The following is a 25,993-nucleotide window of genomic DNA, read 5'->3' as shown; positions in this document are numbered from 1 at the left end:
TTGCAACATCATTGCTGCATGTACCATGTAATGAGAAATGAATTTGTGCTTCCAAGTTGGCTGCAAGACACCAGATTGACTGTCTTCTGGTGTGCTAGGTGAGGCCTGAGCAAGTCTCAGTCCTACAATTCAAAAGCAAATCTCTGTCTCTGCAGCTGTTAGCAGTGTGATGCCACCAAACCACTGGCAGACAGACATTCACAAAGCAGATAGATAGCAGATAATAATCAGTTGAAGCAACCTTTTTGTGTCACTAGTGTCCAATTTTGCTTCCATTTCCAAACTTGAAATGAAACCTGCCTATATGAAAAACATACCGTACCTGGTCTTTTCACATGTTAAGATGGACTAGCCTACTGGTGAACAGAGTCAAAGGGGGCAGAAGAGTGAGATTGAGATTGCTCACCCTCTGAGCGTTGACAAACAGCCTGTGGATTATGCTGCCAGCCGGCCCCTGGCCAGCTCCGATCACCACCACCTCTGGTTCTTCCAGCAGGGAGCTCACAAACCTGGAGAAAGACATCAAATATAAATCCAGTTGTACTGGTGCCGTGAAATGTTCTCAACTGTTATAAATAAATAAATAATTGCAAAATATAAATAAATAAATAAATAGTAATGGTAAGTTCCTTGACGCGTCTCTGACTGAAATGCTGCTCAAATAAAACCGTGTGGAACTTACTTCTCTAGCTCTTCTGTGTCCTCTCCCTTCTCACCCTCACAAATGGCAAACTTGGCCTGGAGCGAGCGTGCTCGGGTTATGACCATCTCCATGGCCATCAACTGGTTAATGAAATCCTAGGATAAAAATAGATCACACATCAATGCTGTCAGAGCAGGAGCTGGAGGAACTTCACATGACATATGCTCTGACTCCAACACAGTAACAGGTAGAGTGCAGTCAGTATGTATCAGGATTATTTTAGTTTTTGTTCATTCTGTACTTGAGCATGTTGGATTTGAGGTTACACAATGACTATGATGTTGAAGTGCCAATTTCTGTTTTTAAATTGGAGGGCGAATGGCCCTTTTTATATTCGCAATTATAGGGAATGAAAATGTAATGGGCAAAAAAAAAGTAGGGGGGTTGCAATGTCCCAATGTCATTTTAATGAATCATATGTACAGTTTTATTTTTCACTTAATCTGTTTTTATAAACCCACTTATAAAATTTCTTCTTATAAAATAAGAAGAAAATCATGAATGAGGCACATTTTCTTCTGATCTACTGACCACATCTCAGGCTTTTGGGGAGTTATGTCCCAAAATCCTGCTAACATTACCTTAGAGAGGACTTATTTCCTGCTCTATATCTTTATTCTGGGACTCCACCAGAGTAACTTTGCATGATTCAGAGTTAAAACAAATCCTTATTTATCTTCTCCTGGCCCTTCATGCAGCCCCTCAGTTCACCCTCTGTCTGAAACAGGCTGTTTTAGCTCCTGTCTCTTTAACACCCCCTTCCCTAAAAGCCCACTTTCTTCTGGTTGGCTAACTTCCTGGGGAGCCTACAGAGGGGTAGCACCCAGTGCCCCTAAGCCCAGAGCCCAGCCTGCACCACCTCATCCTCTTGCCGGTGTACTCGACGGCATATGACAGCTACATGACAGCTATATGACTGAGCCCCCTGAATAGGAGTGAATGAGTGAATGGGAGTCAGTTGGAGCCAGCACTTTAAGGTACTTCCACATTGGCTTCAGCATCCGGCAGTAATTGCTGCTTGGTCCTGAAGGACAATCAATTTCAGAGCAGTTGTGCCAACACAGAGTACAATGGAATAACTGAACACAACGCGTCTCATCCTAGTAAGAAGCTTGTGTTCATTTCCAGTCACTGACCTCTAACTTCTTGTAGTCATGGTTGGGGGGGTGAAGCAGCTTGCTGGCTTGACATGTAGCTTGCTGAATGTTTTTTTTGACTGATGGAATGTCTTCTACTGCCTCTGTTAGGGAGGGGGTCAAGAGGAGAGAAGGAGAAAGAAAAGAAACAAAGGTTGTAAGAGTAATAGTAAGCAGGTGATAGATTAAAGTAGGGATAATACGGAATGATCTCAATGTGGCCTCCATGTGTTATGTCACACCCACACCCAATATTGCTTCATCAGAATAAACTTTACTATATAATTTAACTCCCACACTCCTGGTGTCCCACACACTCTATTCCTTCCCTAAATTAAAGTAATTTAGTTGTTCTTCAGGGATGACAGCCTTCATTAAATGATATTGTATACCAGGTGTTTTTACTTCTACTTAAACTTATGACATACTAGGTTAATACTTTTAGACAAGATACCTTTGGTTTACCTTCCATGTGCATAATGAGGATATGCTTCAGAAAGGTTCGACTTGTGAGGCTGAGAAGTCCTGAGCTCTGCAGACAACTTTCATATTTATAGTTATTTTAGCATGTGATACACTCAAACTTATTTATATATTATTTATATAGCATTGTGTCAACTTCGATGAAATAATTTAGGCGAAAGGAGAATGTTTATGCACGGTAATCCATCCTTTAATAATGGCTAATCGGGCAGCATGGTGACGCACACTATCGCACGGGAGGTAGAGCAGGTTGGGGGTTTGATCCCCGGCACCCCCCATCATGTTGAGTGTCCTTGAGCAAGACACTGAACCCGAACTTGCTCCAGATGGAGACCAGCACCTTGTATGGCAGCTTGGTTGCCATCGCTGTGTGAATGAATGGGTGAATGTATAAAGTGCTTTATGAGTGAGACCATTTAATCATGATAAGCCCAAAAGCCTGGGGAGTGGCGAAGCTAGCAAAGAGGCACCTAGCGAAGCTAGACGTTAAGTACGAAGATGGATACTACGTTAGTTCTCAACAAGACAACATCTGCATAGTTGAAATTTAGGAAGGCAAAGAAGGGAGCAACCCGCGGCAGTTCTGTGCGACTATAGATATTGGATCTCGAGGACATTTCATGTTTATTGCTCACTGGCACCAAAACCCGTTCATAATTCGAGTGCTATATGGAGACGTCAAAGATTGCATCCTCCACATCCTTTCGAGTCAGAAGAAGCAGTTATCCTTACAAGGAAAAACGTGTACATTTTCCCTAATCTGGGAATATGGAGATGCCGCTTCCTTTAAACTGGAGAGGACCGGACTCTCTGGCATAGCAGAAGGAGTTCGACACAGGCTTGATGATAATGTATTTTCGCCACAATGACACAGGGCGTACTTACATCTGGTCTCCTTGCCTGGAGACCCCTAACCCTGTTGTTTTAATCAGAACATCTTTGTCCATCTTCAAAACTTCTTTCAGTATGGAGATTGCTGCTGGAGTGCTTGAGCCAGGGGTCTCATTCAGTATTCAGATGTTGGAACACCTCATCCTTCCCTCCATGTCAAGGCATTTTTCCTGTAGACAGGTTACCTCCGTCTCAAACTTGCCTACCTTAGTCTGCAATGAATCCACGTCATCTGATATAGTTGTTTTCATCATTTCCACATCGGAGTGAATTGTAGCAGTATTATTTGCCACCTCTGTTTTTACTGCGTGCAGTTCGGATTTCACAGCCTCAAATTCCTAGGTCAGCACAGTCTTTAGCTTCAAACCTAAACAGCACAGTGATTTCTTTCTTCAACGAGGTGAGCATTTTGGCTTTCAGGTCTGCTGCCTCCATTTGGTCATCTGGAAGGGGGGAGTCACTACTGCTTCCTGTAGATTAGGCACTCTTGCTCATGGCTTTGGGCCCAGCAGTGGAAGTTCCTCCAGTGAATTTGCACTTTTGCAAATTGATGGCCATTGGCGCAGCAATTCTAAAACTAAACTAATGAAAGGTCAAAATAACAAACTTAGAACAGTGTTTCGTAGCCTTTTGCGGGTGTAGAGCGCCGTAACATAACTTTTAAACTGAGTTTCAGCAGAGCATGTCAAAAACACAGCCTACGCCAATGCCTACTCACGAGCGCACCCCAGAGAGTAATTCTGAAAGCAAAAGGCCACAGAGAAAGCTAACAATTGGGCCTCAAACTCTAATTGTGGGTGATTTTGCTTTAAAGATGGAAAAGGCATGAGCATTAAGAACACCTTTCCCAAGAATACAGTGTGACATGACAGAAAGAATATGTTTTACTGTTTGATGTCACAATACATTTTAGACAAAACAATCTGGACTCACCTTCCTCCTTCAACTTCAGAATAGCAGCATGGAGTATGCAGGGCATGAGATGGCGGGTCAGGTCTGCAGGTTTCAGCACTGCCAAATAGTGCAGAACCTGAAAAGACAGTCAAAAACCCAGGTTTAGCTTGCCCCATTCATCTGCCTTCTGTTTGCTTCTTACTGCTCTCTCTCAGTTATATCTGTTATGTCTGCACAGGCTAACATAACATGCCTCTTAGCAAAATACATGGTACAGGGCACTAAATTTAGCTCTACTGAAAATTACCTTTTCGGCCTCCTTAGTGTCATCAAAAAGTCTTCTCTGGCGGCGTGCAGGTGTAACCCTGGCTGTCTCCCAAGCCTCCACCCACATGTTGCCTGGGATCTTCATCCTGGCACTAAGCTCGCCTTTCGCCACTGTGTTACCCCTCTCGTCGATCACCTCCTCCTCCACGTAATCCCTAGGCGAGTACCAGCGCACAAAGTCCTCCAGGACACAGCCTGGGTTGGCTGCCTGTGGAGAGACAGGAAAACTGTTTTATTTCAGTCTGTGTTCAAGTGTAACTGATCTGATATACATACGGGTCTATCACCATGGGATCAACGTTACGGAAGCGCAGTGCATTCACCAAAGAAAAGAAAATGGAGACCTTATCTTGTAATTATGACCTTCGTACATCATCATTACAAGAAAAAATCTGATTCTGAGACCTGATTAGGAATTTCAGCTGTATTGCCACTGCAAACATTTTCATCATACGTTATTGCATGTTTTATTTTGATAGCTGTTACCAAACGGTAGCCTAGTATTTAGATAGGGCCATTCATTTTGATGGTTTGGATGCATTTCTAATGCAGGACTTTATATCCATGAAGCATCCCGTACTAGTTTAAAGTTACTATATCTAATAATTTATATGATTTTTTATTGCCAATGTGTCAACGGGTTGTAACGTCACTTGTTAAATTAGACCCTCCCCGACTTTCACGGTTGCCTATAACAGCCTGTGGACTGATTTCTATGTAAAGGACTCGGGACGAATTTTCCGGGAAAACCCAAAGGATGTGGTGTTGTGCACGCTAGAGAGTGCTTGAGCCTCTCTCCAGCCCCATTTTCAGCTCCCCTACAGCGCAAACAGTGTGCAACACTAGCTAACGTTAGCTTCAAAATGGAGTCCACTAACAACAACAAACGACCGGCACCCACCAAAACACAAAGTCCACGTAGCTTACTTGCTAAAGCGGACAAATTGCTAGCTAGCTAACGTGGCAAAATACTGTATTGAGTGGGTAATGTCAGCTAATTCATCCAGATTCCCGGGGCTGATCTGGCTGGTAAACTGGCTACCTGGCCGTTTGCAAACCACTTAATCAGCTAACGTTACGAAGCAACCAACACCACATCCATGCGGCATGCAGCATGTAATCTCTTTCAGTGAGCTAACCCAGTAGCTAACCCAGAAGCATAAAGAGACCAGCAATGGCAGAGAGAGGCAGCAGGGGAAAACAGTGTGGAACGTTAGACCCAGAATATTTTCACATCTAACTCGGTGGATTAGGGGTAGGATGACCATATTTTCAAACCCCCAAACAGGGACCCTTACGTGTACCGCACATGTATGCGCTTATGCACGCACCATAGGTGTTTTCATCAGAACCCAGAGACAATTATTTCAGCACACCTACTCGCTCTAACATTATGGTTAAGGAAACCTCAAACCCAGAAACTATTGGGATTTCCCCTAATCAGAATCAAACACTAATTTCCTGTCCTCCTGTAATATAGAGTTATTCAGAGGATGATTCAGATTCCAAAGTGAAGGTTATTAGTTACTAAAAGCAATCTAAAAGAGAATATTTGATCCTTGGTTACTTTTGTAAATGAATTGGGAGCCAAGGGAGAAGTAGTTGACACAAATATCAGATATTCAGTAATCATCATTTGTTGACACTGATTTGTTTGAATTTGAGTCATTTTCTATTTCGATTTATTTGAATGAAGGTATGCAATAAAGCTCAAAAAGTAAAATCATTGATAACTAATGTGTTTGAATGTACTACTTGAGAATGTTGTAAACAGTGCTCAGTTGTAAGATCTACACCAATGGACATTTAAGGAATCTAAAGTTACATCTCTTCTTACACATTACCGTAACGTGTTCTGAGCGACAGTAATCGAGTTATGTATTGTGCTATGATGAGAGTATTAATACCCTTAACTAAACCATTTGTATCCAACTATAGAATGCTATTCTGCTACTTAGGAATGTGATGAAGTCCATTGCTTGGACCATCATATCATAAATGCTTAACAGGTTGTTTTTACTTGTTGGTTATAATAAAGTACACTGCTCAAAAAGTAGGGGAACACTTAATCATGACAGTGTATCACCAAGTCAATTAAACTTCAGGGCTAAAGTAATAAGCGATTGTGAATCAATTTCACCTGTTTTGGTGCAAATGCACTGGAGAGGCAACAGCAAGACAACACGCAAAAAGGGAATGGTTTTGCAGGTGGTGGCCACAGACAATTGCTCTCTCCTTATCCTTCCTGACTGATTCCTCTCTAGTTTTGCGTTTTGCTAGTGTCCTTGTCACTATTGGTAGCATGAGGCAGTACCTGCAGCCCATTCAGGTGGCACAGGTAGTCCAGCTCCTCCAAGATGGGAGATCTGTACGTGCCGTCGCAAGGAGGTTTGCTGTGTCTCCCAGCACAGTCTCAAGAGCATGGAGGAGATACCAGGAGATGGGCTGTTACACAAGGAGAGCTGGACAGGGTAGTAGAAGGGCATCAACCCAGCAGCAGGACCGGTATCTGCTCCTTTGTGCGAGGAGGAACAGGAGGAACACTGCCAGAGCCCTACAAAATGACCTCCAGCGGGCTACTGGTGTGCATGTTTCTGACCAAACTGTCAGAAACAGACTCCATGAGGGTGGCATGAGGGCCCGATGTCCTCTAGTGGGCCCTGTGCTCACAGCCCAGCACTGTGCAGCTTGATTGGCATTTGCCAGAGAACACCAGACTTGTCAGGTCCGCCATTGGTGCCCCGTTCTCTTCACAGATAAGAGCAGGTTCACACTGAGCACATGTGACAGACGGGAAAGAGTCTGGAGACGCCGTGGTGAACGTCATGCTGCCTGCAACATCATCCAGCATGACCGGTTTGGCGGTGGGTCAGTGATGGTCTGGGAGGCATATCCTTGGAGGGTCGCACAGACCTCCACGTGCTAGCCAACGGGACCGTGACTGCTGTTAGGTACTGGGATGAAATCCTCAGAGCCATTGTCTGACCTTACGCTGGTGCAGTGGGCCCTGGGTTCCTCCTTGTGCAGGACAATGCCCAGCCTCATGTGGTCAGAGTGTGTAGGCAGTTCCAGGATGATGAAGGCACTGATGCCATTGTCTGGCCCTCACGTTCCCCAGACCTTAATCCAATCGAGAACCTCTGGGACATTATGTATCAGTACATAACGTGCACGTGGGAGCCATCCACACTACTGAGTCACAATATGAGTTGCCGTGATGAAATTCATGCAAGTTGGATCACGCAGTTGATTTCAATGTTTTACTTTGATTTTGGGTGTGATTTTGAATCCAGCCCTCAATAAATTGGTGATTTTGGTTTCCATTGACCGTTGTTGCGTCATTTAATTTAATTTAATTAAGTCATAATAAAATGAATTACACAATGTACAGTAAAGATTTTGAACTAGAATATGTATTTTGTTCATTGAGACCCTATGTGTGATTTAAGTGTTCCCTTTTTTTGAGCAGTGTATAATCATTATATCACCTATGGGGCAATATGGGTTTTTCCTCTTTTGCCATTTAGAGTTTTTCCTTTTGTTCTGTCTGGATAGTGTTAGTTAGTCGGTTTAGGTCTTTTTGTTCCATTTCTCGTCAATTGGAAGTGGGATTTTAGGCTTATAGATAGCCCATAGATCCTTTGCCACATCACAACGTCTTAAGAGATCTCTGACCACTTCAGAGTGTTTCTCAGAGAAGCCTCTGAACCCTGTGAAGGAATTTTCCTTCTTTAGGCTAAAAGGACAGTGGTCCCCAGGTCTATTTCAGGCCATTTGTAAACTTAAAAGCAGTAGGTCATTGCCTATTGTCTCTTTCAGAGCAATCGTGGAACTCTCTGTCTCCAAGGATGGCTGGTCAGGGTGAAGGCAAGGCTTCCTCTTTCGCCTAGTAGACCAAGGTTGAGGGTAATATGGCCCATGGGCCAAGACTCCACATTGATAGGCTGTGTCCTCTTTTCCTCTGAGATATGCACTGAATGTGACATACAACGTAACTTATGTTAACTTAGGGTAAGCATAGTTCCTTGTTTAGAATACAATCGAATCTTCACACATCTTGTATGTCTCCTCGCTAGGAAGTAACCTTTAGAATTGGGTGGCATTACATTGTGTTCACTTGCACTGCTTTTCTCTATTCTCCTCAGCCGAGCTTCAATAAATGCTTCTGCGCAAGACATCCAAGTCTCCTGAAACCTTCTTCAATAACAAGTAACCAGCTTACAGATTTCCATCACAATAAATACAGCCCATGTATAGATTGAATGTGTGTATGTCTGCCTGCTCACCTTAAAGGACTCCATATCAGAGAGCAGACAGGCACTCTGCATCCGGGCACGGAGGTGGGTACCTTCAGCTGAAGTGCCCAGCTTGGCCAGTACTTCTGACTGCTCATCTAACAGATCCTCTGTCATGGGAGCGGGTTCCTGAAAATCCAGTGCACACCCAGCAGTCAATGTACTTCCATTCACTATTGTCATTTTAGAGTTGACTCAGTCATTTGCACAGGAGTTTTTGTTCATTTATGGTTCAAGCATGCAGCGCTGGTTTTAAAGCTCAAAATTTCAAACTGTGAATGATTACAGTTAAAAAAATGAAATCTAATCTAACATATGGAGGATATTTTTGGTCATTATTAAAATTCCAGAAAATTAAAACAGATGAAATTTAAAAGATTATTATTTCACAACACTACTAGGAATTATCAGGCCATAATTAAACTTAAAAAGAAAAAGGAAATTGAAAAAGCTAATTCAAATTTTATTTTGCATTTGCACTTTAGCATTTGGCAATCTGGCTTTTCAAACACTACCAACTAACGTTATAATCCTAATGTTATATTTATTCATTCTATGTATGTATAATTTTTCTCTTAATATATGCTATATTTAGAATAAATGGTAATATGATAACAAATATACATATACGTATATACATGTCTATATATAGTGAGTGAAAGAGATGGATACAGAGAGATCCTGACCTGTGTGACAGGAACGTAGAGAGACTCTGTAGAGTTAAGTAGAGTCATGTTGTTATAGGGGTGCAGCCTTCCCTCTGCTTTACTTTTCCTGCCATCCTTTTCTCCTTCAGTATGTGGAGCCTCTATCTCCCCCTGGTCACTCAGGCACTCAAAGAACTCATCCTCACTGTCGCTCCACGAGTCCCAGGATTTACCCGGAGACACCTCCCTTGTTGAGGCGGACGCACTCATTGTTGCCGTCATCAACTCTGGCACGGGGCGGCCATTCTGGCAGCCACCAGACACCCTGCGCTCTCTCTCTTTGCTTTCCTCCAGCACCCTGCGAGCTTCATCCCTGGCCCTCTTCCTCTCGATGCAGCAGTTCAGCATCTACGTAAGAACAAGAAATGGAATACTTCACATTGCTGTCTTCATCATATCTGTGAAGTGATGGCTTGTTCCTTACAGCTTTATTCAGACATGACACAACAATTATGGAAAGAGCAAGCAGGAGTGGTGCCACTGCTTAAAGTTGAATTATATAAAAGGAAGAAGATTTTTTATTGATTTTGGCAGTTGAAGCCTTAAATTGGGAAAATCGGGAGCCCCTGTTTCCCCTCTAGTGACTCCACGGATACGTTTCCTCATCAGTTTCATCATTTAGTAGATAGAGAATTCTCCTATGAATTTTATAAAACTGAAACTCTCATTTAACTTCTATTTGCTACAGCATGTGCGTGCATGTATCTAAAGCGTTTTGCTGGATATTCATTTATTCATTGATTAAGTTGGCATGGATGAAAGTTGAAAATATTCAGGGAGACAGCTGGTCTGACTATTACTGTGACCATTGTCATAGATTGATCGTACATGAGAAGAGTCTCCTCGATAATGTAAAATGGGCTCATATACACAGCATTTCATAGTTTGTTAAAACCTTGATTTACTTTGAGCATACCACCTGTGCTTTTGTATAAATGGTTACCTGGAGCTTCTGATGCAAAAGACAACAGCGAAGATCAGGAGGTCCTCCAGCCAGTCTGTAGATTTGGAAGCATATGGAGATAGACAAGATGGATATGAGCGAACATGACTATATTAAAAGATTGAGCAACTAGATCAACTGCTTCAACTAGTACGGCGCTGCAAAAATAATTACCTTGCATATGGTTTGTATCTTTGATGTATTACACTTCTGTATTTTATCAGTCTGTGTAGGAATACTCAAAATAGGTTGTGATGAAATGTGAAATAAAATCTACATCAGAGAAGTGAGTCAAGAAGATCCCATAAAGGTACAAGGCAGTTGTGGCTATGTTCTTTGAGACGGGTGTGTCAAAATTAAACCATATGTATGGTACTTGCTTATAGCCCTTTCCAAACAAGCCTAATGAGCAGCCCAGGTGTGTGTCATACCCACCCACAGATGAGGTAGTTGTTTTCCCAGCGGTAGCGCAACTCTAGGACAAATTCCTGCCAGAGGTGGGCGACAGCGCGCAGCCCGCCGTGGTTGTAGTTGACCAGGCACACACACAGCGCCAGCCTGTAGGTCAGACTGTCACTGGGTGCTGACTTTAGCTGGAGAAAAAGGTTCTGGACACAGGGGTAGAAAGCAGGGAGAATGATGGCTAAACAGTCTATGGAAAGTTCAATTCAGAAGTGAATGCACATTGGCATCCTGACACCATATTACTAGGGGCTGTATTAACTCCTGGGACCTCCTTTCAACTTTTCTAGAAACACTGAGGATTCAGTAGTGTCCATTGCAAAGTTACTTGGGGAATTTGTGCACACACGTTTCCAAGGCTTTGCACAATATGTTACTGTTGTTGCCATTTGTGAAATGCTATTTTCCAATGTTTGCAGTGTATAATGGTTCTGCAGTGTTTGAAAGCATATGTTACATGCCAAACCTTAGACACCACCTTACTGGCACCCCAGTCAAACTTGTCACAGTGTGTAAGTGATAAAAGGGCAAACATACATAGTCAGAGTTCTTATCTTGCTCGGCCTTCGCACTGGCGTTTGACTGTGCAGCTTTATTCTTGCTATTCTCTGATGACTTCTCCACAGCAGCATCTGGGAAGAGATACTGAGACATGCAGGAAAAAAACACTTGAAAAAGTGCAATTAAATCATAAATTTACATAAAACCAATCCACCAGTGTGCAAATCTCTTGCCCATCATACATATTGAATGTTGGTCTAACCCAGCCAAATCAAGTCTTTGTAAAGGTGGATATCTTTATTGTCACAGGAGGGGAATTGGTTTTAAAGCCTGCACATGGTCGTGTCCCACAGGAAAAATATTCAGATGCATGCAGTAAATACCATGAATACATGGTCATATATCAACATATACATTTATGCCCCTACATAAATCCCATGTACATACAAGCACACTATTTGAAAAGTAAATATATATAACCCTAATTCCAACAGTCTTGAAGTAAGTTATCTCTAAAAGTCAGAACGTACACGCATATATAAATAGCATTCAGTGTGTTTTTGCTATGACAGACAAAACTCCTGCCAAGGAGATTCCACCACAATTTTAAAGTCCTGTAGCTGGAGCCAGATGGAAGTGATGTGAAGTTAAGTAAGTAAGTAAAAGATACTGATTTTTTAAAGGCAAAATTGTTATTTGGAAGAAAGTCGTGACCACTCATGCTGGGGTCGAAGCCTGCTTCAGTCAGAGGTAGGGGTTTCTAACAGAGGATGGAGGCGGTTGGTGCTCGGGTAGCTGCTGTCACAGGGACAAATCTGATGCGTGTGTGGGATCTGATTCAGTCACAGAGGCAGGGTCTTACACAGACGGTTACAAGGTGGAATCTGGCTCGGTTCAGGGCCTGGCCTGATTCTGTCACAGTGGGGAATCTGCGGTGGGGGTGGTGCCTAATTATGTCAAGGGGATGGGTTCTATTTCTAGGGCAGAGTATATATTGAGATTCTACTTTTAAGCCATTTTGCAGAAGTGTCCAGAATGAAGTTTGCTGTACTGAACTGGAAAAGGCTGTGCTTGCAGTTTTGCAACACAAATTTTTTTTTCTGATTTATGGCACTTCTTATGTTTACTTCTGTTAAAGGTCCCATATTGTAGAAAGTGAGGTTTCCATGTCTTGTTTGATTCTAAAGCAGCTGTAGGTGCTGCATAAATAATGTGAAAGGATCAAAATGCTCAGTCCATGGAGAAATGCACACAGCCCGTATTCAGACATGCCTTTAAACGAGCCGTCAGGACTTCCGTAAGGTTGTGATGTCACAACTATACAGTCACTGCACTCAGCCACGCCCCCAGCAGGTCATCTGCTCCAATCACAGCACCACCCACCAAGTACAGGGACGCTCATCCACCCGCTCAGTCTGTCTAAGTTATTGGAGCGCTCTGCTCAGGACTACTCTTCAGGTTTTTGGAGGTTGTTCAGTTTGTCTAAAACAGCTTGTTTCAGACAGAGGGGGAACTGGGGGGCTGCAGAAAGGGCCAGGACAAGATACATTAGGATTTTTTGAACTGTGAATCATGCAAAGCTGCTCTAGTGGAGTCCCAGAATAAAAATATGGAGCTGAAATGAGCAGAATATGGGACCTTTAACAAGTAACTTTTTTTCATGTTTGTTCTCTGTGACAACAATACCCATATACAACAGTCTGCATGAATAACCCTTACCAGAAGGACAGAATTGAGTATATCAGTGATGAGTGGTGACTCATCAATGCGTCGGTGGCGTTGGATGTGCTTTCGGGCACTGTGCACCATATTGGAGACAGAGAGTTTGGAGATTGGCACCGTTGCCGTTGGCTCTGTCAGCTTGGATAAAGCAGAGCTGATGTCACTATTTTCTGCAGGGGGAAAAAAATGACATTTCATATTCTATCCCCATACATTATGTATTTGTATGTTGTATCTCTGAGGGGAACATCAGCATAGAGTTGTGGAGATAAGTAATTGGAGGCTCTATGTTAACATTTCACAAACGCCAGTGAAAGAGGCAGTAGGCCCCATGCTTTAGAATATGGTGGGCTTAGTGACATCATTGTGAGAAACAATGCCATCCACTCCAGTGTTAAAACAGTACAGCCAGCAACCTTTGCCCTCCTCTTCAGCCAATCCTTTTCCCAGAACCTCCTCTGTAGACTCCTTCCTGCAGCAGAGCTTAAAGAACTCTGTCAGAAAGTCACCTGCAAGAGAAGACAAGTATGGGTCAAATACTTGCCCCACACAGCTGAGGGGCAAAGTAAAAGAAAAAGACTGAATTCATCTTTTGTCTTGCTAAAGGTATTGTTACCACAGACATACAAAAAAATTCCCATGACCTTTTTGCTTTTTAGGGTAATCTCTAGGCCAAAACGTTTCCCTTGTTATGCTTTTCAGCAAATGAAGAAAAACATCAATGACATTAAGTTGCAATGACATCTATACTGTCACAGTGACACGTCGTCATTTGTCCCCTTTGCTAGGTTGCTGAAGCTCAAGAAGGTGGGTTTATGTATGTATAAACATATACATGTATATACTGTATCCCATCAGGTTTGAGAGACTTTAATGTTTGCAGTTTGGCTGATTGATGACTCCTCCTGAAAGGTTAGTTATTATTCCAATAAAGTGGATTCAGCTCTAAAAGGAGCTGGCTAAACAAGTTGTATGTCACTTTTTCGGAATGTGGTGGTGGAGGGGGGGTGGTAGCAAAAGTAATACAGTAATATAACAAGTAACGTAAGTAATAGCAGTACTATTACTTTTGATACCAAGTCATAAGCAAAGTAATATTATTCCTTTTTAGAGGAGTAATAAGTAAAAAGTAACATAATACACTTCCTGAGTAACTTGCCCAACACTGCTCCCTAAACTACGCTTTAAATCAGGGGTATTCAACTAAAATTCGAAGAGGTCCAGTTAGAGAAAATGTCCTCAAGCAAAGGTCCGGAACATCCTAATGTCTAACTTGCGTTGTGATTTAGTGTGATATACACTATATTGCCAAAAGTATTGGCTCACCTGCCTTGACTCGCATATGAACTTAAGTGACATCCCATTCTTAATCCATAGGGTTTAATATGACATCAGTCCACCCTTTGCAGCTATAACAGCTTCAACTCTTCTGGAAAGGCTTTCCACAAGGTTTAGGAGTGTGTTTATGGGAATTTTTGACCATTCTTCCAGATGCGCATTTGTGAGGTCACACACTGATGTTGGACGAGAAGGCCTGGCTCTCAGTCTCCGCTCTAATTCATCCCAAAGGTGTTTTATCGGGTTGAGGTCAGGACTCTGTGCAGGCAAGTCAAGTTCATCCACACCAAACTCTCTCATCCATGTCTTTATGGACCTTGCTTTGTGCACTGGTGCACAGTCATGTTGGAACAGGAAGGGGCCATCCCCAAACTGTTCCCACAAAGTTGGGAGCATGGAATTGTCCAAAATCTCTTGGTATGCTGAAGCATTCAGAGTTCCTTTCACTGGAACTAAGGGGCCAAGCCCAGCTCCTGAAAAACAACCCCACACCATAATCCCCCCTCCACCAAACTTTACACTTGGCACAATGCAGTCAGACAAGTACCGTTCTCCTGGCAACCGCCAAACCCAGACTCGTCCATCAGATCGCCAGACGGTGAAGCGCGATTCGTCACTCCAGAGAACGCGTCTCCACTGCTCTAGAGTCCAGTGGCGGCGTGCTTTACACCACTGCATCCGACGCTTTGCATTGCACTTGGTGATGTATGGCTTGGATGCAGCTGCTCGGCCATGGAAACCCATTCCATGAAGCTCTCTACGCACTGTTCTTGAGCTAATCTGAAGGCCACATTAAGTTTGGAGGTCTGTAGCGATTGACTCTGCAGAAAGTTGGCGACCTCTGCGCTCTATGTGCCTCAGCATCCGCTGACCCCGCTCCGTCATTTTACGTGGCCTACCACTTCGTGGCTGAGTTGCTGTCGTTCCCAATCGCTTCCACTTTGTTATAATACCACTGACAGTTGACTGTGGAATATTTAGGAGCGAGGAAATTTCACAACTGGACTTGTTGCACAGGTGGCATCCTATCACAGTACCACGCTGGAATTCACTGAGCTCCTGAGAGCGACCCATTCTTTCACTAATGTTTGTAGAAACAGTCTGCATGCCTTGGTGCATGATTTTATACACCTGTGGCCATGGAAGTGATTGGAACACCTGATTTCAATTATTTGGATGGGTGAGTGAATACTTTTGGCAATATAGTGTATATTGAAGTAGCCTAGTAGTTGTATCAACGTCTGCATTTAATCAACAACTGACTGTCAAATCAAATAAAGAAAGTACCATTCAAAAACATTTTGACAATATTTATTGTCATTATTGTTTGCAATGTTTAGCGCCGGGAATGCACAGATTTGATTGGCTGAGTAGCATCACGTGGGCTGGCTTAACTCATATGCAATTGGTCTGTGAGTTTCTTGATCCGCTGAACCAGTGCCGTAAAGACTAGAAAAGCTGCGCCGGTTAAAATGGAAGCGCCCCGTCAAAATTTTAAATCCCATAATAATTTATTGATTATAGGTCCGGGTCCGTATAGGACAGCGTCTGGGTCCGGACTCGGACCGCGGTTCACCTGTTGACCTATGCTTTAAATGAGGGTTCGCAACTTTTAAAATCTGTCTTAAAGCAATAGTCAGAAACAGGTTTTGCTTGCTGTAATCCTTCCCCCTGTTTATACTGGCCATTAAGAGACCTCTTCCTAACGGGCTTTCTATGTGAAGTGACGGGGAACAAAATCCAGTCCTCACTCCATGCAAAATAATAATTATAATAAATAAATAAATAATGCAAGATAAATCTCTCCAAAGCAGCATAACAGAGAAATGGTGTCCAGGGAAACGCAAAGAGGAAATTTTATACTAAAATGGCTGCAACTTTGGAAGATATGCACTTGACTAGTCTAATCTAGATGTCTGAAGCCTCATATGAACTGTCAGATAAACTTTTGAATACATTGTGGCTCAAAAGAAGGACTGTGGATATTGTCCCCCATCACTTACTGTCACAGCAGCTGCCTCAGTCCCGTTTTCCCCATTCTGCCTCTCACAGAATGGTTTACAAGAGCACGAAACTTAGTCGTTCTCTCCAGATGTGCACCAGATTGATACATTTAACTTTAAAATGTACAAAATCTTAGGGTCCAAGGTCCACCCACCACAGTCTCACAAAATCCTGTGGGAAACACTACAAAGAGCCCCCCACATAACAAATCCCAATGGAACCCCCTTAATATTTTGCATTAGCCCTGTTTTATTATTTGGGATGTAGAGGAACAATAGAAACCTCTAGAATGGTAAAATGATTTATAGAAAGATACTATTTCTATCAATCCATTTAATTACTTTATGTTTTACTGATTTTTGTAAACAACTGAGATAAGAAAAGTGATAAAATATATTGTGATTGGGTGTAGATAATTCCACTTCCCAGAATTCTTCCCTAGTTTGTGGAATATTTCAATGTCTTGAAAAAGGCAGATCACTGCACTTGCTTCAATAAAACACTTGCTTTTAGAAAATTCTTGAAACAACATTGGTATCTTTTTTGCACTGTTTAATAGGTACAGAAATTGAATCATCTTACCCAGTAAACACTGAGGGTTTTCAGCTGTCCTGACTCGGACTGACCAGTGAGGAGCTTGGAGAGGGTCAAGGTCACTGCCGGATCCCAAAAACAGAGCATATATGGTTAAATCACATTTCTGTCAAGATTATGGCCCACAGACTAAATCTACTATAGGTTTAAGGTTTAATAAGATCTGTACAGATGATATGCACATGGCTTTTACAGTAGTCAGACTGAAATTACACTGAAATTACAAAAGTCATTCTTTTTTTTCCCCCAATTACAAATCATGTCGAATCGATTTTCAGATCAAGTTTATTATTAATATTTTTTCATTGTTGAAACGAAGAAAAAAGGAGGAATCAGAAATAAGAATCTTCCAAGACTGAGTGGACGGGCCAGTGTACATGTTTGAGCCGGAAATCTCCAATGTTTATTTTGTTTTTGCTTTTCAAAAAGGGCCCAACATGCCCAAAGCATACAGACAAAGCATATAGGTATGCGGCCCTTGCTGTAGCAATAAAAACATGTAATTTAGTTTGGTTTAGGTTTGCTCCAATAATTTCCATGCTCATAGTATGAAGCATATATGAACATTTGTTTTGTGAAAACATCATTTCAGACCTACTGGTTAGGGTTACTGGTATGGGCTGATTGGTCATCATATACTGTGGCTGCTGCAGCATTCATATATCATCACATTTTCCTTAGTTTAGGACAGGCATAACAGCCACAGCACTGCCTATTTTTCCCAGATGTTTTGTTAAAAGAGGGCAGAGTTATATTTTTCAAGTAAACAGTATGAAATCTTTCAAGAAACAGCATGACAGCAGGTCATTGTTACAGTGGGAGTCAGAGACAGCCCAGATATAGAATCCACTCCACACTCTTACCTGTAGACATCATTATCTACGACTATGCCTTCCGTCAGGTGAGGCCAAGTGGCTGCAAGATGAAGCTCACTACAACAGCCGAAAACAGACAAAACAACTGTTTTTGTTTTGCAGAGAGCTTAAGAGATTCATTGTGTTCAACTATTTGTATTATTGCTACGTAAACATAGCAAAAGGGAAACACATAAGCATACAGAAACAAAAATATACAAAAATCCACAGCGACACCCCACCCACGTGCTAAAAACCCAGCCAGGATTTTTTTTCTTTTTGACATCAAACATTCATTATTATGTGTGATAAAGTTCTCACATCCCACTGCACACATTGTGGAGAATTGAAATGCAATCAAAGCCCAGTGACACTGCAATTTCATTACACGTTTTATGGGATGTACCAATGAGTTACCAATGCCTTTACCTGATTGGCTCCTCACAGGCTCCAAATGGAAGCTTCCCAAACTCCACCCCTCCCACCTCACCTCCAAGGAGTGTGTCAAAGTCTGCCAGAAAGTCAAATCATATTAAATGACCATAGAAAAAAAAACAGCTGCACTGCACAGCAGTAAATCATCATCAAAAACTAGTGTTTACTATTATCATGTAGTATATAATATAGTATTAATATAGTATAACATATATAATATAGTATTAACAATTATTTACTTTCATATAGCAATATAATATTAACTAGTATTTACTATACTAATGTGTGACATCACTCCCTATTAAATACCTTGTGCACACAAATTGACCTTCAGACATTTTCAGTGTCATTAGTGTAAAAGATGTGTGAAATGTATTAAAAATGTCAAAAATATGGACTGTATTTTGCAATGACTAAGAATTACGCAGAATGAAGAATAGTGTCAGTGTCTCTCAGATATTACTCATTCGTTCATATTTTCAGAAATATTCATCCAAACATAATAAAGATTTGTTTGGTTGCTCTGCCTCTGTTTGCCCCCTCCACTGGAGGGATTACATATCTCATCTACTGTGGTTTTTGGACAGTCTGAGGTTGTCATATGGATGTTGAAATGTTGCACTTTTGCCCTTATTTAACATTTTCTAAACGTTTGACCGTGTGATGTTTTATAGATTTCTTTGTGGCCCTGTGATTGGATAACATATGCAGCACCTACTGTATGTATAAGGAGATGTTGTGATGCCTGTTAATGTACATGATGAAAGGTCATGTAGGCCGAAATGAAAAAATAAATATGCCAGCAGTAAGTAAAGTATCTGAAATGTCCTTACACACTACTCCACATAGAGTAAAGTGTTTTTTGTGTAGGCAATGGATCATTTTGGACAATGCATGCAGTTCCAGCCGCTGCTTCAGAAGTTGCAGCTTTGTGGCTGGCAAACCATGACATCTCAGCCAGTGTTCGTCAAAAAGGCACAAGGGGAGACTTTCAAAATCAAATCAAAACGGAAGCTTGTTTAGTGAAAAAACAAAGCTACGATGGCTGTGACATACAGACATTTGCTGTCTCCAAATTTCATTTAGCAAGCCAACATCTGTATGTTGAAACTATTATCTGAATGTTCTACATTTGACATTGTTTAATAATGATTTTTTAAAATTATTATTAGTTTATTTGTAAGGGACAGGGGTACAGAGAAACATTGCCTGTTGCAGAAGCAGTGTCCAATGTACTGTAATCATGTATATAACACCAGTCCCTTGATGGGCATCATTGCAATATCATGACTTGACAAAATGACTGTTATATTTTTAGCCACAATATTGTACTATTATTGTACTTGGATATCATGACAGCCCTGTTATGAAGCCGACAGTATGTGATCAATGAGATTATTTGGTAATGTTCATCATCATCCTCTGTTCTGCATGTGCGTACCTGGAGGCTGCTGTGGCCACGAATGCTGCTGCCAGTCCTGTAGAATGTAGGTAAAACGGATGGCAATGTTGACTGGAGGTAGAGGGGACAGGGTACAACCCTGAGGGGAAAAAAAGAAAAAGAAAAAATAAGCTGTCTGTACTATTTATATATGGCAAAACACAGTTTATCCCTGTCTGACCAATCTGTTGCAGGACTATGGACCCAAAGGAATTACACTGACACTGACTGAATACCTACCACTTTGCGTGTGTCGCCCACCTTTGTCAAAGCTTAGAGCTTTCTGATACTCTTTAGACCATACCCACTTCAGCTCTTTTCAAAACAGATGTCAATGGTGCTGTAATGGCAGGAAAGTTGGGAACAAAGAGCCAGTAAAACCCACATATACGCAAACAACGCATGAGCTGTGTTCAGGCAAGTCAACAATAGGTTGGCTGCTCGAAAGAGCACAGCCACACAGCCCACCTGAAGTACGTCTCTTTCCCCTTTCCAAACTCACATTTGAATAAATTCACCACCAGATTTGCCTTTCTCAGCAACTCAAACAGCCCTATCTGCTCCAGATGCTCCTTCCACATCTCAATGTACGCCACATCGCCATTAGGGCTGCAACTAACGATTATTTTCATTAGCGATTAATCTGCCAGTGATTGTCAGTGCTGTTGCTTGGTCGGGACCTGCATGAATAAGTGTCCATATCACACCAGGCTAAACAAAGCGGACCAAGAAAGCAGTACAGTTGATCACATCATACAAGTTAGGTGTAAAAAGTACCCAAAAATCATAAAACATTGCCTGGAAAAGACCAAATCCTTGCCTGTTCATGCATAATTATTGGAGGGGGGAGCAAAATACAAAATAAATAAAAGAGAAAGGCTAATTGAGCATTTGACCAAGTTAGAGCTGGGTGATATATCAGATTAATTCCATGAAGTCGTTTTCCTAATGTGTCTGGTTCCATAGCACTTACTATCTTAGACTTGAAGATGTCAAGCAGGCCAGACAGGTGGTTGTACTGGCTTGGCACCTTGCGGAGATGGACCATCTCAAAGTCAGTGCGCACGCCTGGTCCCTGGCACTCTCCAGCATACATCCGCCTCCATTTCTGCTGGATCTGCACAAACATGGGCACCTGGCTGAGTGCGCAAGATAAAAGAGGAGCAGACAGTCAGGGGTGGGAATCACCAGAGGCCCCACGATACAACATTATCACAATACTTAAGTCATAATATGATGATTTTGCAATTTTAAACATTTTATGATATGCTGAGTATTGTGATAACATCTATCTATTGGATTTATTTCCTTTTTTCGACAGCAAATTAAGTTCCCAAAGAACAACTTTGTCAACATCTGTTTTCAGTCTGTTCATGTCACTTCAATCATTTTTACTGCAACAAAATGGGATTGTTAAGCAGACAGACTGCCCAACACTGTCAGAAACACCTGCCATAAATGTTGCACCTGAAAAACTGAACTGTTTGTAATACAGTCTGCACAGTCCAATTTAACTAAATGCAAACGTGTGTGGACTACTGTACAGGTATAGCTGCCCCCTCCCTCTGGACCTCTCTCCCCAAACACATCCCTGACTGCACCAAACTGCCCATGTTCAAACCATTAATCAAAACTCACCTCTTCAAAACTGCTTTTAATGTGTGAGTAACGTGTGATTATTATGGGTTTGTTTGTGATATGTTGCTTTTAATCACCATTTTAACTTAAGTGTCTTTGAGTGCCATGTAAAGCGCTCTATAAATAAAATGTATTATTATTATTATTAATTTTGAACAATGCAGCTTGTGCAAAAAAAGTTATGCAGCCCCTTCAGAGACTGTATTTGCAATATTAATAATCTATAAGATCAATACTCAATACAATCAATACACACCCCTACAAACATTACTACGAAGAATTCATTTAATTGGATACTGCTCACAAATCCACATCCTTTTTCCACATTGGACTAACAGAGAAAACTGCCAAAACTTATATGTGGATCAATGCCTTGAGTGATGAAGGGGACTCACCAGCCACTGTTGGCCAGAGAGATGGAGATGGAGCTGAGAAGAAGATTGCATTTGGACTCGCTGATGATAGCCTCGCAGTTGGTCCCAGGGGAGATGACCACAAACTCTCGAATACCGTACCTGTCACCACAGACACAATTTCAGCAGAAACATACACCATCAGCATCACAGTCTAGCTGCTTCGCTATTTTCTGCACCTGGTCTACCAACCAGTTTGCATCAAGCGTATATTTAGTCATAGTTAACATTAGCTTCATACAGTATTTTATGATACATTAAAGAGGAGGTATTATGCTCATGTCTTGCTCTATATCTTTATTCTGGGACACCACTAGAGTAGCTTTGCATGATTCACAGATCAAATAAGTCCTTATTCATCTTATTCTGGCCCTTCATGCAGCCCCTCAGTTCAATAAGGAAAAGCATAATAGGTCCTCTTGAATACGGGCTGTGTGCATTTCTCTGTGGACTGAGCATTTTGATCTTTTCACAGTATTTATACAGCACCTAGAGCTGCTTTAGAATCAAACAAGACATGGAAACCTCACTTTCTACAATATGGGACCTTTAAATAAGTCAGTTTCTACAGCTGCACAGTTGACTGTAAAATTCAGACACATTCTGCTCTAAGGAAAAACAATGCTTGACAAAAAAAAAACAATAGACAGGAAGCAGTGTCTTGAGTCACTAACGCAGTTAAAGTAAGTAAGCCATGCTCCAAAATAAGCTGCATGTATCTGGTTTCTCTTTGCAAACATAATGAACTCACCATCTAACCAGGCAGTGGGCTCGAGGTGGGAAGTCATTGTTCATACACAGAAGGTCCTGCATTGCCAAGGGGAAGGCATCTGGACACAAAATCAAGGAGTTCAAACACTAATTACTGGAGGGATGAATTCAGGGATGAATTACATTTAATTTGGAATGTTTTTGACTTGTCTGATGACCTTTTAGTGCCTTTTGTGAGTTTTTAGGGCTCAAGAGGAAGAGAGAGATCATTGCAACCGATTTTCTTTTTTTCAAATGCATACACACTGGTCTAACTAAAAGCGCGTGACAATATACAATTGTAAACATTAAGTTACAATGCAACTGCTAAAACATTGCTATCAACTCATCAGGTAATCTACATTCACATCCAGACATGGCCGTACCTTCCACAAGCTCGTCCTTCCCGTCGTCCCTCCCACATTCTTGTTTCAGGAAGTAGTGAGTTATGGAGAACTTAAAGTCAGCAAAATTAATATCTTGAGACTTCTCCCCCCAGGTGCCACTGGTGTATTCACCCTGTGTTCAAATAATGTAGCATCATAACAGAGTGAAGGTGAACAGGCGACTGGCAGCATACTGATTCGCAAATGCAAATTAGTCTGGAACCTTTCCGTTCATTTTTGATTTCCAAGGGACATTATCAACGGGCGCAGACCAAAATGCCTCTGGACGCTACAACCAATCAGAGCAATGAAATGTGTGGGACGTGGCGGTTGGCAGCAAGGCTAGGCAGCTAGTTCCAACATCCAATTCATATGGCTTCTAGTTCAACATAATACACAGACGTTTGGCATGACATGATTTAGATAAGGACCGTGGACTGGACCATTATGTCTAGATCAGCGTCCGCATAAATGTCAAATTTGTCCATTTTGAACATCTTAAGGCGTTTAAAATTGGGTGCTACTACTGTCTTCAGTTTCTGAGGGGAAATTCTTTCTTTTCCCCCTCAGAAACTGATGAAGTGGTAGCACCCAATTGTAAACGCCTTCAGACGTTCAAAATGGACGTGTTAACAGGTTATTTTCTGATGCATCTGCCAGAGTAAATAAAACATGAGTTTGCAGATTCGTCTGGTTCCCAGGCTAGCTCCACTGGTGTTATTCAGCTGAATGCTTAATGAGAGCAGAATACCTTCTCTGGGGACAACTTTCCTGCAGAGTTCCCAATCAGCTTCCAGTCATTTAGCACTTCCTCGACTCTGGACACAAACCTTCAAGTAGATAAGATGAGTTATGCTGTCAGAGATTGGCTGGACATACACAGTAGCCTATTATGGCATAATGCATTGATAACTGACTTTTGTTAACAAACAACACTGGACATGAGCTAGTGACATCAGTAATTTAAGTCATTTATCAAACAAAAATACCAAATATTCTCCTTTTCCTGCTTCTCAAACGTGAATATTTACTGCTTTTCAGTTTTATATCATTGTAAACTGAATATGCTTTTTAGACTGTTGGTACTCACAGACCATGCATACCAGTTTCACCAGGTGATGGGACTCAATAACAAAGTACAAGTACTCATGTACTGGTAATTGATTAAATGACAGATTACATTAATAAATAATATTATATTGTCTGGTTTGACTGCAGCTTCTTGTCTCCTCTCATGGCAGCAGCCGCCTGCTCTCATCCACTTTTCAAGACAAGCAAAACTCATCTCAAACCCTAACCATAGTGGGCTGTGTGAACTAGTGTAAGTCTGGCTGTCTACTTGAACATTTTTTTTATCTGACCGAGATACCTTTTTTTGGTCAATTAGTAAAAAGTCAGACCTGGAGAGACAGATAATACATTTATCTTCCACTTCCACTAGCTCTAAACGATTGAGGGAATTAGGATGGAAGAATGTTTTTATTAAACCCCACATAAAAAAATAAACAATTGAGTAAACAGCAGCAAGAGACAGTGTGGTGCAGATAAAAAGCCAATCACTCACATATTTTCTGGTCATGTATAAAAATACAAATATTCTGGGACAGGGTTATCCAGATTCTTGAGGAGACTTTATGATTCCCAGGGGCCCCCTGGATTGTGTGCCTGGGATTGATACCCAGAGACATAATTCAAAAGAAGGACATCTATTTTTTCAAAATCCTGATGCTTGCATGTAAAAAGGGCATTGCTAGGAGCTGGTTGAAATGTGACCCTCCAAGACCAGGACAGTGGCTGGACATTGCAGAGGACACATACTCCATGGAAAAACTGACTCACTATCTAAGGACCAAAGCTGGGACCCATGAACAACACTGGGGGAAATGGAAAAGATGGGTCTGTTCTCAGCTAGTCTGAAAAGAATGGATCAAAGGGTGTAAAGAGAAAGTAGGACCCCGCTAGTTTTGTCATTAAGGTCGTTTTGTTCAGTGTAAAAGTAACTGAAAAATAAATAACAAATAAAAAGTTTTAAAATGAAATAAGAATTCAGATGTCTGACAGTACAAAAAGGAACAGGAGTGAAACTAAACTCCAAACCACACAGCTGCAGGTAGAAGCTACAAAAGGCAGACATACTATTGAAAACAGATCTTTCTGGTCTTCAGTGCAGACACACGAGGTTGTCTGCCGAAGCTGAGGCAAGAACAATCCCGGGTTGGCGTTAAAGATGCTGCTGTGGTAGCAGGGGCCGACGCCGACGCCCCTGCTACCACAGCAGCATCTTTAACGCGGATATCTTCTGCTGTGAACACGTATGTCATCACGGGTGGCTGAAGCGGACCGACCCGGGACCATGGCGGATGAGTGTCATTATGCCAGCAAGACGTTGTCGTTCTTGCTGCTGTACTTATTACTCGCAATAATAAGTATAACTCTGTGTGTATTCGGTATCCTAACCTAGCGGTCTTAGTCTTCAAAGTAACATAAACTCGCCTACCGTTCCCACTCTGACGCGGTGGTGAAGTCGGTGATCTCAAACACCTCTGACTCGGGCTGCAAAAGACAGGAAGAGGATAATGTTGGACATAAATTCAGTTCTGCTGTTATGAGATGCTTAGACAACTACGCTGACCTCCTGTACTGAGTTACTTTGCTAAATAAACTCACATCACTGTCCGCAGCCATATTACTATCCTGTTGTTGTTGTCGTTCTTCTTCTTCTTCTTCTTCTTCTTCTTCTTCTTCCTTGCGTATTTTGGCAGGTTGCAACACCATCTTGTAGGTGCATACCGCCACCTACCGTATCAGAGCATGTAGAACAAGAACCCGTTTGCATTAGTTAAAAAAACAACTATATTCTATTATACAATCCGGTTCTTATTAATTAATATTAATTATCTGTGTTTCCCACACCTTGTCTCCATTTGTTCCTAGTATCCCTTTCCATCCACCTCCGACCTCTCTTTGCAGACGTACCCTTTCTTCATTATATTTGACACAGCACATTATTATGTGTTCATCATTTTCAGTTATATTATAACGTGCACATACTTGTGAATTTACTTTTTCCGTAAAT

At 41.7% G+C, this 25,993-nt stretch overlaps 1 protein-coding gene across 3 annotated transcripts in view; it reads right to left on the bottom strand.

Moving 5' to 3' along the window:
• Positions 1-25,635, bottom strand: part of rab3gap1 (RAB3 GTPase activating protein subunit 1) — a 32,866-nt gene extending 7,231 nt beyond the window's left edge. The window contains exons 1-23 of one of the 3 annotated variants that reach the window (XM_070926750.1): positions 25,585-25,635; positions 25,415-25,470; positions 23,669-23,747; positions 22,918-23,050; positions 22,533-22,611; positions 21,764-21,883; positions 20,704-20,869; positions 19,731-19,830; positions 18,284-18,365; positions 17,864-17,932; positions 16,989-17,062; positions 13,481-13,573; positions 13,062-13,234; positions 11,379-11,486; positions 10,815-10,987; positions 10,380-10,434; positions 9,416-9,784; positions 8,721-8,858; positions 4,415-4,642; positions 4,147-4,243; positions 1,840-1,943; positions 683-798; positions 407-509 (exon numbers count right to left, since the gene is read on the bottom strand). In XM_070926750.1, coding sequence (XP_070782851.1) covers positions 407-509; positions 683-798; positions 1,840-1,943; positions 4,147-4,243; positions 4,415-4,642; positions 8,721-8,858; positions 9,416-9,784; positions 10,380-10,434; positions 10,815-10,987; positions 11,379-11,486; positions 13,062-13,234; positions 13,481-13,573; positions 16,989-17,062; positions 17,864-17,932; positions 18,284-18,365; positions 19,731-19,830; positions 20,704-20,869; positions 21,764-21,883; positions 22,533-22,611; positions 22,918-23,050; positions 23,669-23,747; positions 25,415-25,470; positions 25,585-25,602 — 2,733 coding nt within the window. In that variant the 5' untranslated portion in view covers positions 25,603-25,635. Of the gene's footprint in view, positions 1-406; positions 510-682; positions 799-1,838; positions 1,944-2,293; positions 2,382-4,146; positions 4,244-4,414; positions 4,643-8,720; positions 8,859-9,415; positions 9,785-10,379; positions 10,435-10,814; positions 10,988-11,378; positions 11,487-13,061; positions 13,235-13,480; positions 13,574-16,988; positions 17,063-17,863; positions 17,933-18,283; positions 18,366-19,730; positions 19,831-20,703; positions 20,870-21,763; positions 21,884-22,532; positions 22,612-22,917; positions 23,051-23,668; positions 23,748-25,414; positions 25,471-25,584 lie in introns of those variants that run through there. The other 2 variants (XM_070926748.1, XM_070926749.1) reach the window with 2 other exon arrangements.
• Positions 25,636-25,993: the final 358 nt, after the last annotated feature.

The sequence above is a fragment of the Enoplosus armatus genome, chromosome 20, assembly GCF_043641665.1.
Source record: "Enoplosus armatus isolate fEnoArm2 chromosome 20, fEnoArm2.hap1, whole genome shotgun sequence".
NCBI classification, from domain to species: domain Eukaryota; kingdom Metazoa; phylum Chordata; class Actinopteri; order Centrarchiformes; family Enoplosidae; genus Enoplosus; species Enoplosus armatus.
This window is presented reverse-complemented; position numbering and strand designations above follow the sequence as displayed.